Consider the following 16,357-nt stretch of genomic DNA (forward strand, 5'->3'; position numbering starts at 1 on the left):
CCTTTGTGTTTTTTGGTGCTAACTGTTTTTAAGGGGGCAAAAAGTGTATTTTGCAAAAAGGACTGGCCAAAGCTTCAGTAAACATGAGGGTCTGGATGCAAATTTGTTTCAAATTTGTTCCAAAGGTCCAAATATACATAATAATAAAGATGTAAGTGTCCACAAGAAATAAAAATGTGTGAAACGCTTAAAATAAATCTGGCAACTTTAACACTTGTCAAGTGACTACAGGTTAAATATGGATACATTTAAAATGGCTTGAATTACTATTTCAAGTTAAAGTTTTGATCTCCTGACTCCTTGTTACTTCATTTCTAAACGTCTAACAGCGTCTTTGATAAAGGATTTTCTCCGACAACAGAAACCATCTTAAACATCTCGGTCGACTAACAGACCACAGGCAGGCGAGAGACAATGAGAATGTTTCAGGACAGTTTTTGAAGATCAAAAGCTCACATCAAACCTGGTCAGAGTATGGAGAACAAAGCAGATGTCCCTTGCTCCCACCAGCTGCTGAGGACAACTTTAGAGAAGCCGGACACCACCGGGCATAACAGATTTACCTCAGAGGAGTCAGAGACAGCCAACAGTTCACTGCATTTTACTTTTATCCAATAGGAAGGTGCTATGCCTCAGTCAGAAGCCCGGCTCCAGCTCTGGCACCATGAGACAAGCCTTCTCTTACCTCTAACAAAGTGTAAGTTATGTCTGTAATTCCCACTAAGCATGGTCATGGATTTGAAAAGTCTGTGTTTAACATAGTTAATGTCGTAGCATTTGTCACTTTAACAGAATTTAGGAAGTGCCTCAGGTTATGCACTAGAAAAGCCAATTCCGTTTCCAGAGAAACTTCCATTACTTCTTGCCAGCAGATATTAATGAAGTCTGCCAAGCACAGTAGCTCATTTATAATATAACAGATTAACCTGTGATGAATTGGCAAACTGCACAATAGACTGTTCTGGCCCTGGAGTGACCAGTGTCTTATCTAACTTTTACGGATAGAAGCAGCAGAAGACACAGGAGACCCAGAGAGCCCTGTTGTGCAGGACGAAGACAGCACATGTTGTCTCCGGAGCGGAAAGGTCCGCAGACCTCTTTGCACAGCCTCAGTGTCAGATAATGCCAAATAATTACACATTATTTCAATATCCTGAAGTTTGAATCCTCCAAGACGAAACAACTGAAAAGACAGATTACTCATGCTTTTTCTTGCATTTTGACGTACAGAGCATCACAAAGTTATAAAATATGAAACAACTTTAAAGATAACATGAATTTAGGCCTTATAGTTTCACAACAATGGACAACTTGTACTAGATTAATTATAAAATGGCACAAGGAAAAAGAGAATGAAAATCCTAAAAAAAAACATCAACATTTTAACATTGAATGGATAAAAAGAGCGTACTGTAGTCACATCCAGCTCTGAAGAACCTGTAGTTCAGTTCACATTATATCTTATTGCTACTGAATAAGTTCATCTTAAATGTTTATTTGTTTGTTTTGACAATTACGGCTCACAGGGAATGAAAATTCAAATTCTCAAAAAATGTGAATTTTACTTGAGATCATTATAAAATATTTTTAAATGACTTGACAGATGTCTGGCACACATTCATAGCCTATACAACGCAGGTAATTCACAAAAAAAGTATTTGGTGCCTGTTAAAGTACTGTACATATTTATGAAAAGTTAAGTGGAAGGAAGATATATATCAGAAAAAAATTATATTCAGATTTTTTTTTAAAAATAAAGTGTTTTCATTTCCTGTGAACCACAATTAGAAAAATTAACTAAAATAATCCTCAAATACATTGTTCTATGTGTAACAAATGTATTTAATATCTGAGTTTCACTCTTTGGAGTGAATCAGTGGAATGATTGAAAATTTTCAGTGATATGGTAATTTACTAAGATGCGTCCGTAAGATGATTATTTTTCTACAGAATCTGTCAGGCTACAAATTCATAAACATAAATCAAAGAGCTTAACTGACAGACACAACCTTTCAAACTTGGATCTCACATGAAAAAATAACGGCAACAAAATTCAAACATCAAACTGGCTAAGGACAATTTTGACGCACGTCTACATGCTGCACAGAGTGAAGTTTAAAGAAAGCCCCAGGAGATCTGAACATAATACAAGAGCCTTTCTTTATCAGCCTTCCTCTTTCATGAATACATTCAGATCGCTCTCAGGATGAATACGACCTCAGTCATGTCATCATATGGCGATGTCCCAAAGAGCCGGTGAATCCAGCATTGTAGGAAATAATGAACTGAACTGGAATACTCATAAAAGCCAAAATGGAGCAATGATTTGAGGCCATTTATCTAGGTCAAGAGAATAAATGCAGCTCGTTAAGAAGAGACAAATTACAGAGTAATACGACGCCAGCAGTATTATACCCTGACAGAGAGAAACTGTTTTCAGCGTTGCCCACTTTTTTCTCCTCACACTCACAGACCCACAGTAAACTTCATGTTCCCTCTGTTGTCTGTCTGTCTGCTCTCACTACACATTACACACAGAAGACGTTTCACCTCAAGAATCAACATAACGGTCAGCATTTGTGCCTGACCCAACCTGTGCATCCTCATTCAAACAGACGCGTGTGAGTCCATACAGTAAAGGCCATTATTGTTCCAATGGAGACACAAACACAAATATGGTGACAGAGTGAGAGAACGAGCAAATGGGGGGAAATGCTTGGGGGGGGACTTAACTAAAGGAAAAGGATTTATTTATTTTTTTAAAGATTTTGAGTGACTGGATCAATGGTAAACATAGTTTATGATTTTTACTTACTCAGCATTAGCCATAATGACGGATGATGGAGAAGGGAAGCGATGAGGTGGTGAAGTCTCTCCACACGATTCCCCTTACTTTTGTTTTAGAGCTGCAGTTCGCCTTTCCACCTAAGAGGTCCCGCTTTCATGCTAAACCTGCGGAGAGCACATCTAGTTACACCGTCAGGAACTCAGAGACGTACAGTCCGACTGTACCTAACACAGCTTCACGCAGCAGGAAAATGTTATTTTATAATCCATAGAGTGTCTTGCAATATAATTCAAACCCCTTGAGCTTTTCCACATTGTTACAAACATGAGCCTGAGTGGAATTTTTTAAGGTTTTATGTGATGTACCAAAACAAGGCAGCACTGTTAACTGGAAAGAAAATTATACATGGTTTCAACCTGCTAGAGGTTGTAAAAGACTTGAATAAAGGGGAAAGGTACACCTGTGGGAAGACAGCAAAATTTGAATATTGATGTTAACAGACTCTTTATCCAATCTGACTGAGTTTAAGCTGCGTCACAAAGAAGAATAGCCAAACTTTTTATCTCTGGACGTGCAAAGCTTTTAAAGACAAACGGTAGCTCAAAAGCCAACAGAGCTACAGTCTCTGAGTCTTGAAAAAGTATTAATCCCCTTGATATTTTCTTCATTTATCTCATTTCAAACTCAAAATTCGATGCATTTTATCAGGACTTTGTGTGTTAGAACCACACAGACTGACAAAACAGTCAAAGAGAAGAAAAACAAAATATACATTTGAAAATTTTTACATATAAAGATGTCCTTCCTAGCAATGTTGTAGTATTCGAAACCGGTCTTGGTCTCGAAACCATTTTTTGATGGTCTCAGTCTTGACCGCATTTGGTCTCGGTCTTGTCTCGGTCTCGGGTGCTGAGTACTCGGGATTTTATTTCAAGACCAGTCAAGACCGCAACTGTGGAAACACAAGGTTACACCCTTGGACTAAGGTGTCGTATATATGGGACAACACTGCGTCCAAAAATCTGCAATATAGTGATGTGACATTCACAAACGATCCGAGTCTTCTAAACTTCTTTTTACTAAGAAGATAGGACTGGAGCCTCACTGAGAGCCGTTCTTTGTTCTTGTAATGCAGTACACTGCAGTAGTTATCATTATTTTATTTAATTATATACATTGATATTTATTTAATTAGCAAATAAATAAAACACAAGAATAAAAAAAGCATGCATAGCATGCACATTGCTCATTGATTGTTTTCATTCAAAGTGGCAGCTGTAATGTCTGTCATGATGGTAGACATTACAGCATTGTGCTGCCTGACTTCATGCAGTGGGAGAGAAGGTGAGAACAGTCATGGTGAGCGCCTTGTGCTTGGTTACTTCTTGCTTGTTGCTCTTTGGTCAGTGTTCATAGTTGAGCGTTGTTTACCGTCAGGCCATTGCCTCAATTGCTAGTGCAGACAGTGGTGATTTCTGACATGAATTATATGGGCAAATGCCCAGGGCATTATCTTTTTAGATAAGCAGAACAAAGAGTTTGTTCTGCTTTTAATATTGGTAAAATTTATTTCAGATCTTAAGTATTTAATATCTAGGTGTTCTTATAGGAATGTGAATCTTTCAGATCAATTTGATTAGGAATTTTGATCATATTTCACATTTTATTGTGTCATGTAGCGCTGGGCACTGGTCTTGGTTTTGACTTGGTCTCGGACAATAAAAGTCTTGATCTTGTCTCGGTCTCTATACACTCTGGTCTTGGTCTTGTTTTGGTCTCGGTTTAGGTGGTCTTGACTACAACACTGCTTCCTAGAGTAAAATTTTGCTGCAGTTCTTCTGCCTGAGCAGTGGATCGATTGTCAAACCATATATCACTTTACTACGATTATGTAGTTATGCATTATTTTGTCCAGTTCTATTATACAAAATCAAAATAAAAAATATGAAAGTAACTTTTAAACTGATTTTGGTTGTTTTTCTGCTCATGTTTCATTTCACTTCCATGGAAGTTGTTCCTTGACTATCAAGATAAGCAATTAAAATAGGTAAGGAGGAGGAACTCACAAAGATGAATGAGGAGAAATCAGAGGAGCTCAAACAGTTGAATAAGGAGTTGAAGAACCAGAGGAGCCCGTCTGAGGAGACAAGAAGCAGCTCAGAGAGGCTGAAGCTCAGATCGTCTCTGTGGAAAAGCAAAAGTCTGAGCTGGAAAATCGACAATTCAAAAGATAAAGAAGCAGAACTAAAAACTAAAAAGTGCAATCTTTGAGGTTTTAGGTTTATGTATTTTGGTTGCTTGTTATTATATACAGTATATATATATATGTTTGATTTTCTTGTAAATGCCATAAAATTCTAAGTTTACATACATTTGGTCAGTATCAGAGATAGTTGACTTTTAAAGGGGAAGAGGGGGAGACATTATGTAAAATCAACTTATTTAGCTTTACATCTTGTTATAATGTTATTCCCTCATCAAAAACATACCTGGAGTGTTGCTTTGATTCTTTCATGCATGTTTCAGAAATTCTTGAATCTCCTGTGGCAGCCATTCAGGGGTGCCTAAGCAAGACAAAATGTGTGAGTCTTTTTATTCAGTATTCACATTCTTACAAATTTTCCTGTGCAGCATTAAGTGGTCACATGTACTAAAATCAGAAGCTATTTCAATCAAAAACATCGTAACAGACCGAGTTACATGTTAACATAGGACCCCTTCTTTGATATCACCTGCACAAATCTTGCATCCATTGAACTTGTGAGCTTGTGGAGTTTCTGCTTGAATTTCTTTGCAGGAAGTCAGAAAACCTTCCCAGAGCTGCTGTTTTGATATGAACTGCATCCCACCCTCAGATCTTCTGCTTGAGGAAACTCCAAAGGTTCTCAATAGGGTTGAGGTCAGAGGAGGATGGTGACCACACTATGAGTTTCTCCCCTTTTATGCCCATAGCAGCCAATGACACAGTGGTATTCCTTGCAGCATGAGATGGTGCATTGTGATGCATGAAGATGATTTTGCTATGGATGGTACAGCTCTTCTTTTTGAACCATGAAAAAAAGTGATCAGTCAGAAAGTTCATATACTTTGCTGAGGTCATTCTCACAACTTCGGGGACTCTGAAGGGGCAGACCAATGATTAACTCCCCGTGATTTCAGCCCAAAAAATGTAAATAATTTTTTCTTTAACTTTCCAAATATGCAGCACTCTGTTTTGATCCAACATATTGATAAACTACATGAAAATGTATGGTTGTAACAAAGTCTGGAACTGCGTCAGGAAATGTGAATATTTTTAAAAGATATGTTTTTAGATATTTTGACTGACTTATTTTGTTGTTAGAAACAGTTGCCTGCCTCATGGTGCCATGTCATCCAGTAGCTTTCTTGACCAAACAAAGCTCATGCACTGTGCTATCCACATACTTGCACACTTAGTCAAACTAAACAAGATTAATACAGTTTTAAAAGCTGCTTCTAAAATGCCACAAACTTTTCTAGACGTTAACTCTTATTTAGACTTGCAGCTCTACATCCACCCATCAACAGAGTTGGCTTTCAGACTTCACTCGCTTCAACCACCAGTAATAATAGCTTATATTTTACACCTGCACTGAGAACCTTTTTGCTATTAGATGCACTGAATAACAGTAAAAACCACAGAGAGAGCCTCTTACCTGTGATTGATTTATATTGTTGATATGTAATTGTGCCTGTCGTTGCTCCCCTGCAGAAAGTAATGTCTCCCTCGGTGGCGCTCACAGTGAGTGAAGCAGCGGCGGCAGGCTCGCAGTGTGTGTAGGCTGCAGCAATCCTCTGCACTTTTGCTTTGGACGAGCACCGCCGCTGCTTTCGCTGCTCCCTTGCGCTGTGCGGATTTCGGTGCAAAACCAGAGGCTGCAACTCGAATGCATGAAGCATCGTCACTCAACAAGAGCCATGTTAGCTTTAAGTGCAGTCACAAGAACCGAGTCAATTGCCCCCCCTCTTTTCTTTTTTTCTTTATCTCCCTGGATTAGACGAGTTGAGTTGGGGGTCCGGGTTGCGCTCCCCAGCCGAGGGCTTCCCCGACGTGCGCAGCGGGGAACCCTGCGAGAGGGGAGCTGTCCAGGTGCTGAAAACAGCCCGACGGAGCCTCGGCTCTGTCAGAGAAGCGCCTCCGGAGCGGCGGGAGGACGGAACACCGCGAATTTTCACGCGAAGGCGGCCAAAACATTGACGCTTTCGTGCCAAAGTCTGGCGGTAGCCAGTGAATCGTGTGACATTTGCATCGATCCGGTCACGACAGAGCAGTAAAAACATTAGCCGTGGGGTGGATCTGTGTGCATGAGCGGGATAAGAAAAACCTGCGAGTCAAAGGTGTGCGGTTCCCCAGTTGAGGCCAATTTAGGATCGGATCGTTGCCTCGGAGGATTTTATTAGCTTTACGCCTGGTTGGTCGCTCCTCTCGGTGTCATGAGCTACGTTTTTGTTTTTTTCCTGGTGTCCCAAAATAATGATACTATGGGAATATAAACTGCCTGTGCAGCAATTGGCTTAACCATTTGTCACTCATCGGGATTAGCCAGTCGATGGTTAAAGAGTGCATCCATCAATCTGAAGCGTCGCTGCTTCTTTTAAACACGCCTGGATGTGGGCTGCTGAGGATGTAAGAAGTTGACGCGCATATTTTAAGGGAGTTTGACAAAAATCTACCAATTTAAGCTATAATATTGTCTACAGATAATGTTGAATGATTCGATTCCAAACAATATTTACAATAAACTGCATGTCTAATTTATTGTCTGTTTAAGGAAAACCTGATTGGGCATAAATAAGTCTGACAATAACCAAACTTATTTTCTTTTATCTAATACAATTTATATTCATATTTATTTCAAAAACTATACATGGTGTATTATATTACAGTTAAACGATGTACAAGAGTTATTTTCTGAAAAAGAAAAAGATTTTGGAATTTTTTTAAATAGTTTTTTGTTACAATCACAGTTGCAGCTTTTTTTCTTCTTTTTTTTCCACAATGACACCATCAGCAACGTTCAAGACAAAACAATCACCTGATAAACCATGTATATGTTGAAACTGCACCAATTAGCAACAAACTCTTCAGCATCGGTAAAAATAAAAATAAGAAAAAATCGACATAAAGATTAGCATTTAGTACATTTTTAGAGGGATGAATGCTATTAGACATGCTGTCCCATTTCTCCTAACTTTTTCATTTTCTGTCAATCACAAACTTCAATGTATTTATTTAACATTTATGTGGTAGACCAACACCAAGTAGTAAATAATTGTGAAGTGAAAATGAAAAATGCTTTATTTTCCTTCAAATTTGCAATTATTATGACCTTTTGTTGGTCTATAAACACAAAATCCTAATTAAATACATCGTCACTTACCAAAATGTAAAAAGGTTCAAGGAGTGTGAATCTAGGCACTGAAGAGACATCTTTAAAGCTGAGCACTTTCTACAACTTGTATCTGAAAATGAAAAACATCCAAACTAAACATTCGGCATGCAGGGCAAATTATCACTTTGCCGTTTCACTTACAAAAGTGAAACGGCATTTCAAATAATCTAGCATGTAATGATCCAAAAACCCAAATACTGCTACGCCCCAATACCCCCCGTTTGTACATGTTTTCTATAACAACTTGACTCAAGCAGAAAACTTGAAAAAAGCCTAAGATTTTGGAAGCTGAGATAATACGACCAGCGTGCCAAGCTAACAGCTGGATGAATTAAACAGAGGTATAAAAAAAATAAAAAATTGAAATCTGTAGGTTAACACTGGTGACACAAAACTGTGTCAAACTTGCCAAAGCTTACCCTGATTTTGTGGAAGAAAAACAAACCAAATTTCTTTACCTCCATGAACAAAAAAGTGCAGCCACGGGGAAGAATATGTCTTCAGTATGCGAGGAAACTGGGGTGAAAAACATAAACATACTACTAACACAAGCGGAATTTGTTGTCAGTATGTACACTCTGGGCAAATCTTTTCGTCTCAAAGTTTCCAAGACTTAAAACCTCCAAAGGTTTTGCCATTACACCTTCATGGCTGAGGGGATTATTGTCCTGCTTTGTAAGCATAAATGAAGAGAGCAATATCCTGGGTGACACTATGTACATAATGTCTGCTGCTCCAAGTCGTTGTTGACAACAGAAGCATGACACGTTGACTTCTTTCCTCTTACTCCTTCTTCCCACTGGTCAGTCAGCCAAAGTGGACCAGAGTCATGACGGTGGTGTATTCGTGCTGCAAGGTGTCGGAGTCGGAGTTGCAGAGGGTGTAGTCGTCTTTAACAATCCGGTCACAGCCGATCTCGCCGTTGCCAAACAGACCAAACAGCGGAGTATTGGGGAAGACCTTGTGAAAAGCGTCGGCCTCCACGTTGTGCTGGTTGTGGTAGTAGTTCTGGCCCCTCCCCACGCAGGCAAACATGAAGCCCAGGGTGTTTCTCTCAGGAATCCTGGCTGCCTTTAGCCGTCTGACCGTGGCCTCCGCTTCCTTTGCGGTGCCAACGTCTTGGTCAAGGAGCACGGACGCCCCCTGAACTTTATGGCCGCTCAGAGCCAGGCCAATCACACCGTATGATCCCTTGCTGCAGCTACAGAGATTGAGATGACGAAAACTGTAAGCACTACGCCATATGTATCAAGTCGTCAAATCCGATGTGGAGCCTTAAACTCACCAATCTCTGGGAGGAGAGAAGACGCCTTCCACCAGCCCTCCTGCAATTAAAGCCTTGCTGTTTGTCAGCGGCTCCAGGATCTGGCTGAGGAACCGTGCTCCTCCAGATTTATACGCTTCATAGATGAACATCACCACTACGCGTAGCTCTGGGTTGTCAACTAGTCCTAGAAAAAACAACAAGACAAAATATAAGAGGCTGCTAAGGATTGGATTTCTCTTAACTTATTGAACATCTGCACTCACCTGCTTCTTTCATGGCTGACAAAGAGATTGTTTTCTTACAAAAGTGAAACGGCTTGATGTGAACACCATCAGTGTTGGGGAGCATGACTGCAAAGCCTGCCTCCCCTTCCTGGTACTCCTTAGGAGCACCGGTCCACGAACCGGTCGGAGTTACTGTTAAAAAGGTGAAAACCATGCTGCGTGAGTATACATGCTACATAATCTGCATTTCCCAAACTCCTTATTAGTCATCAAATGATCCATTCTAATAAGGCATCACAAACAATTTTCTTCAGTAGTGATCATTAAACCACATCTCAAAGTTCCACCTTATTAATTTTTTTTTTCATTACGTTACAAGCAAAATAAACCATGAAAACTTCAAATTCAAGAAAATAAATCCTTAAGAGTTTCATGCTGGCTTTTACTAAGTCACCACCTACTGGAGTTTAGAGAAACTGCAGCAGCATACTTTTTCAAAAAATTGAAACAACCACAAACTGACAACAAAAGTAATCAGTCCAGGACATAAATATGTTGCTATGGAAATTAGAGAACGATAAGCCGCTCTACAATAGATATAAAGGTTCAGAAGACAGACTGTCTCAATCACCACTCCTAAGCTTTTATTGGATAAGGATGTTAAATTAGGTTGTAAATTATTCCTGAGCCTAACTGTTGATGTACAGCTGAATTAGTACAAAGAAAATACTAATTCTGAAATGGATAAATGTTTCAAGTGCCTGCATTCCATTCCTGTCCTCACCTAGTTCCAGATTTAGGTTTGAACTAGTATTTGTATCCAGCTGTAAAACAGCGAGTAGTAAAGTTACAACCTGGACCTCATTAATCAGGGCCAACACAAAGATTTAATAGATAGACAACCAATTTACCCACACAGCCACACAGCACCTTGCTAAACTATTCATCTCAATCAAACTTTTCCTTGTTTTGTCATACTGTAACCACAAGCTTTAATGTATTTTATTTATTTACTTACTTATTCATTATGTGATATGCAAAGACAGAGAGGCACATAAGTGTGAAGTGGAACAAAAATTAAACATTTTACAAACACTCTAAAAAGTATGATATGCACTTGTATCCAACCTACCTTCCTCAGTTTAGACTGAATACAATTGCACAACAAATTATGACCCACTGTGTGATGGTCACACACACAAAATCTAAATAACATACACTGACATTTGTGGCAGACAGTGTCTTACTTTTATCAGCCCTTAGAACCTCCTGCTACCTTCCTAATGTAGTATTTGGTTTCATTAAACAAAGCAGTACTTTTTGTAACTATGGCAACACTGAAGTAAAGCCGAGATGTTTAAAAGTGAAAAAAGGAAAGAAGGTAAAAGAAATAGAGGATAGAAATTCTGTCGACTGAATACAGAAAACGGCTTCAGCAGTTATTTTACACCAACACATCCGTCTCGTCTCCTTCAACCATTTAAGCCAAGAAATCTAAACTAACTCTCTGCAACCAGTAATAAAAGATGCATGATAAAACCACTTTTGAATATTAAAGCAACATTGACGAAGGTGGTCTGTTAAGTCTAGACTGCATCATCCTTGTGGTCTAGACTCATCAGCCCACATGAAATCCTTGGAGCAACAGAATAAGAACATTGCCAGATAAAGTGATGCACACATCACACTTAGGGTTATTAATAAAAGAGAGAGCAGTGGTATGTCTGAGGCCACTTCAGCTGGTTGTGAATATGTTAAGTAACACTGAATGCTCGAAAACCATATGACCGAATATACCGAAAACTAAAATAAAGGTTTTGTCTTCTGACTGCACTCTCATTTTACAAGCTGATAATGCCGAGGTTCACCAGGTTTAAATCGTAGGAGTAATTTGAGCAACACTGCATAGAGATCTGCAACCAACCTTGACATCTTAAGGGTCTTAAGCAGCAACCTTTGATCCAATTCCACAAAGACAGAAATTATGTGCTTAAGAAAACATAACTAATCAAAACTGAAGGTGGACTACATATTGGATCGTCAGACTGTGACTTTTTAGTTCAAAGAGCTGCATTATGACATCACTTCTTTTTATTTTGAATAAAGTGCTATTTGAGATGTTTGAAATCTCACCACACTGACGATTTATTTTAGCAGAATCAGTTAAGCAGGCTGAACCTGTTAGTCACCTATGGCTGCAATATTACAAAATGTCAGTGTTGTTACCATCAGCTCATGCAGCTATTAAACATGGCAGACAGAGAGCCTCATAAGCACATTCTCTGGAGGAAGGAGAACAACACTGATGGAGAATCGCTTCTCCAGGGGACTGTGATTATAACGAGAAATGGGAGGCTCAGCAGTGGGGACAGCGGGCCATCGATCAGCGAGCGACACAGCAAGATGCAAGCCGTGAGCGGAGCTTTCCAAGGAGGCAGAAGCAGAGAGAATTCACTGGTCTTCTTATAGAGGTTAAACAAATCAGAGGAACAAAGTACAATGCATACACATGTTTATAGTTCAGATTTACAACATTAATTAAACACACTAGTGGAGAATTGTGGCAGGTTCAAATATATATTTTATATGCAAAAGGGTTAGTGTGTGATTTTTTTTTCTCCATAGGTAAATAAATAGAAAAGAAAGAAGAGAAAAACTCACAGACTATGCCTGGTGTAGCGATGCCAACAATGTCACAGCCTTTGGGGAAGATCTGGTTCAGTTCTTCAGCCGTACTCATGCATTGGCGACTCTTTTTTGCTTCAGTTTAGAAGAAGAAAAAACATTGTAATCAAATCGATTCAGAACTTTCAATTATTTGGATTTAAAACTAGCATTAGAGAGGCATCAGATAAGAGTGACACTGAATTTACAACATTATGAGAATCTCACATTTAAAAGGTTAAAAACCAAGCAAATGTTGGATTGTTTGTTGCATTTGAATCTGAATGCATAAATTTTCACTAGAATACAACCTTAACATGCTGAGGGCCTAATGTAAATAAGCCAAAGATTTTAAATCCTAAATCTAGTCTTATTCCTTAACAGCTAAGCTACTAAAACTGCCACTCAACAAAGCTGACTTTATTAGGAAACAGTCCCAAAAACACATTGAGTTGTATGAAAAACATCGAAAGTAGCAAAATTACGTTTTTATGTCATACTTGGGTAAAGTAAGAAGAAAAAGGGTGAAGTTGGCAACATACAGTAGACTACAGGGCTAATCAAAATTACCAAATTGAAAACAATAAACAAGATGGGGTTTTTTTGTAAGTTGCCAAAACAAAAAGTATGATGGTCCAAACAGTGCGAGACAAACATTATTCAAGAACATGTTCTCTACAAACAATTATAAAAACCTCCTGCTGAGTCACAGAGAAAATGATTACTACTGACCTTTGCTCTGTTCATAACAATAAGCTTGTCCAGTCAAGGCCTCACAGTCGACCATCATCAGGACTGTTTTAGGCAGGAGGAATACTTTCTGAAAACAACAGGAAAGAAATTGAACATGTTAAAGCACTTACTGTTAAACTGATGAATAATGTTGGGATGCTTGAAGTAATTATACCTGAAAGGCAGCTTTATTAATCTGTTGGTAACCTCCAAGTTACAGAACTGTGAAAAACTTCTAGGTCATTCCTCATTTCACTCCATTTATCTTCCAAGAAGATTTTAAGTAGCCCTAATCAAAATTAACCCAGGAACACATTTAATTCTCCTTTATGTGTCATTCTACGTCACATCTACTACGCTCACTGCCTCATCAGATGGAGAAGTATAGTCAAAAATAGTTAACATTTCACACACCCTCCATTTAATCTGATACATCCTGTGGAGAATTTGCAGACAGATCAATTCCAGAACTAACATCATCATTCATAGAGCCATAAGTATGCAAATATATATTACCACCTGTATAATTTATTAGCTGCTTAATATCTGCCTCAATTGTGCAATAATGCACAAATTACAGGGCTTTACAACATGTTAAACAGATATCAATACAATATTGATGTGCTTGATACATTACAAGCATTTATACCACTTTGTGTACAATCAATATTCTGTCTTCAACCTCACTGCAGTGAGATTGAACAAAGTGACCAAGATGACACTGTCCAAGACGTTTAAGTTTACAGAAAGTGTTGGAAGCATCATTATGATGGATGAGAAACAGATCAGACAGGAACATGTGGATCTATTGCAACTGTGACCATCATTGCCACAATACTACAATTGTTGATTTTACCATCACAGTTGCATGAATTTGTAATATTATGCAATACAAGCCTGTTTTACTTCCTTAGCTAAACAAACAGAAAACAGCAAAGACACATGTGTATTAAGCTTCTTAAATGCACATTTGAAAGTGCAACCAATAAGAGGTTTTACTTCTTTATGAATCAGAAAATCAGTGAAATGTATTTTATTTCAAACAGAGTGTTGTATTTGTTAGCACCTATGTCAGATCATTTTAATGATTACGGTGTACAATTAATGAGGACACGGGATTTGGTTTCTCAAAAAAATTGAATATTACACAAAACCAATGAAAACAAATTACACAAAGATTTTACTCCATTGGTATGGCCTCCAGACTCCTGTCCTTGAAAGTCAAAGTCTTGCAACTTTTAGATGCATCCCCAGTTCAACACCTGAATCAAATTAAGGACTCATTAGGGCACCTATGCAGTACTTGATATGTTGAGAAGGTTTCAATATGCCAAGGTGTTGCAAGTTTTAACAGAAATTAATTTAAAAGTTGCAAGACAGTGACTCTCAGTGACTGGAGTTCAATCATGAGGAAGACTGCAGACTTGACATTTCTTTACCAAACATATGGAGATGGCCAAAACACCCAACAGATTTGATCTATTATTGAGAGGAAGATGAGAAACATCAGAGGCATCAATGCAGAGAAACTGAATGCAACTTTTAAAGCAACCTGGGATTCCATAACACCTAAGATCTGCTAAAGGCTGATCTATGTTGCAACGATAGAGCTCCAACCCAACATTTAGTGCACATACTGGCTATATGTTGCAGTAAAAATGACATTTTAGTTTTAAGAACCCCATTTTTGATTGGTCTAAATACACATTTAGTTTTCTGATAAAGGGTTGTCATTTCCGGTAAGCCATAATTATGAAATAACCAAAGTAAACGTCATACGTCACTCTGCGTGCAATTGAGTTTCACTTTCTGAATTGTTGAAATAAATTAATTTACCGATGATTATTCTAATTTAACGATATACCTTTACATTAACGAAGTTAAGGAGCAACATAGCAGCTATCACCGTGTGATTTCTTTTAAACCGACAAAGAAGGTTCTTTGTTTTTCCCTTTCCGAGTGGTTGTTTCTCATCTACTTCTCTTTTTCGGTTCATCTCCAGCCATACTTTTTACGGTTTTCAGTTTTGCGATTTACCTCCACTTCTTCAGCCAGGATGCTGCAGAAAGAGTGAAGCTCTGTGGTGGAGGGTCCAGAGGAGGAGACCCAGGTCAGATGCTGCTGAGTCCGAAGCACTCTGCGGGCACAGTTCCTCCACAATCTGCACACACTAACCAGGACACACACTTTCACCTGCTGCCCAACCAAAAACCATACACACTCAAAAAGAGTACGCTTCTCTGCTTACAATCTAAGCATATAATGCATCACTGTGATAACCAACTACCTATTTTTCTTTCAGGTTACTCTCCAGCTTACTTGTTTTAGATACATATTTTCATTTTTTTTATTCAGGAGACTAAGGCTAGCCAAGATAGCAGTTTAGCTTGTAAACATTTCCCATTACCTGGCGACCTGCAGAAGCGATTTGGTTGGTATGAACATGAGAACTCTCTCAACCACTTCGGCGACATTGCTGAGTACATATGCAGCCTTGCTGTCTTGAAAAGGTTCGCAAAAATCCAGACTTTCACTCATATTTCAATATCCGATGGTCGGTTATCCCAGATAGGAACTTTTACCTCTGCACTTCCTTTGTTGAACCCTCTTGTAAATTTACAATACCGCCCCAAGCGGCGCGGAGGGTAAAACGCACAGGCTTTTTCCATCCAGTCAACATCAGGAAGTCTAATGTCACAATTTTAAAAGTTATGTTAAAAGTTCTTATTTCTCCCCAAATACTTTATTAGGATATATAATCCCTATTGCATTTTGCACTGTGGCAATGGAGTGTCATGCAAGTTCACACTCAGACCTTGTCCCTTTATTATTTCACAACCAGAAATCAGACATCTTTTCTGTCCTGATTAATACAAGGTAAATACATAACTGATGTGTTTTTAAATATAAAATCAGAAAAGTATGACATGCTTCTAGCTGCTACCTCTAAATAAAACCCAGTGCAAACAATTACAGACAGCAGTCACCTTATTACTTAGCAAGAGTCCATCTGAGTGTAATTGTATTAGGTCTACAAAGGGCTCAGAGATTTGTTAGAGAACATGAATGAATAAACTCCATCCTGAAGACCAACTCACCAATCAGGTCAGAGATTCAGCTATTGAGACATTTAAAGCAAGGTAAGGTTATGAAACAATATCTGAAGCTTTTAGCATCTCATTTCTTTGAGTAGTATTGTCAACTACATCTGGGAAAAAAAAACATGGTACAAAATAAATTAAAATTAAAATCAAGACATGGCCTTCAC

The 16,357-nt window shown here is 38.6% G+C and overlaps 2 protein-coding genes across 3 annotated transcripts in view; both read right to left on the reverse strand.

The window, feature by feature from the left end:
• Window positions 1–7,441, reverse strand: part of LOC102216896 (transmembrane protein 266-like) — a 46,917-nt gene extending 39,476 nt beyond the window's left edge. Inside the window, exons 1-4 of one of the 2 annotated variants that reach the window (XM_023333040.1) lie at window positions 6,466–7,441; window positions 5,278–5,352; window positions 4,855–4,925; window positions 2,816–2,952 (exon numbers count right to left, since the gene is read on the reverse strand). In XM_023333040.1, coding sequence (XP_023188808.1) covers window positions 2,816–2,829 — 14 coding nt within the window. In that variant the 5' untranslated portion in view covers window positions 2,830–2,952; window positions 4,855–4,925; window positions 5,278–5,352; window positions 6,466–7,441. Of the gene's footprint in view, window positions 1–2,815; window positions 2,953–4,854; window positions 4,973–5,277; window positions 5,353–6,465 lie in introns of both variants that reach the window. The other variant, XM_005796157.2, reaches the window with a different exon arrangement.
• A 200-nt stretch (window positions 7,442–7,641) lies between these two features.
• fbxo22 (F-box protein 22) lies at window positions 7,642–15,684 on the reverse strand. Its single transcript, XM_005796204.2, has 7 exons — window positions 15,497–15,684; window positions 15,127–15,259; window positions 13,090–13,177; window positions 12,355–12,453; window positions 9,733–9,885; window positions 9,488–9,653; window positions 7,642–9,403 (listed from the first exon to the last, which is right to left on the reverse strand). The coding sequence occupies exons 1-7, from the start codon at window positions 15,625–15,627 to the stop codon at window positions 9,010–9,012; spliced, it is 1,164 nt and encodes a 387-aa protein (XP_005796261.1). The 5' UTR covers window positions 15,628–15,684; the 3' UTR covers window positions 7,642–9,009.
• Window positions 15,685–16,357: the final 673 nt, after the last annotated feature.

The sequence above is a fragment of the Xiphophorus maculatus genome, chromosome 4, assembly GCF_002775205.1.
Source record: "Xiphophorus maculatus strain JP 163 A chromosome 4, X_maculatus-5.0-male, whole genome shotgun sequence".
NCBI classification, from domain to species: domain Eukaryota; kingdom Metazoa; phylum Chordata; class Actinopteri; order Cyprinodontiformes; family Poeciliidae; genus Xiphophorus; species Xiphophorus maculatus.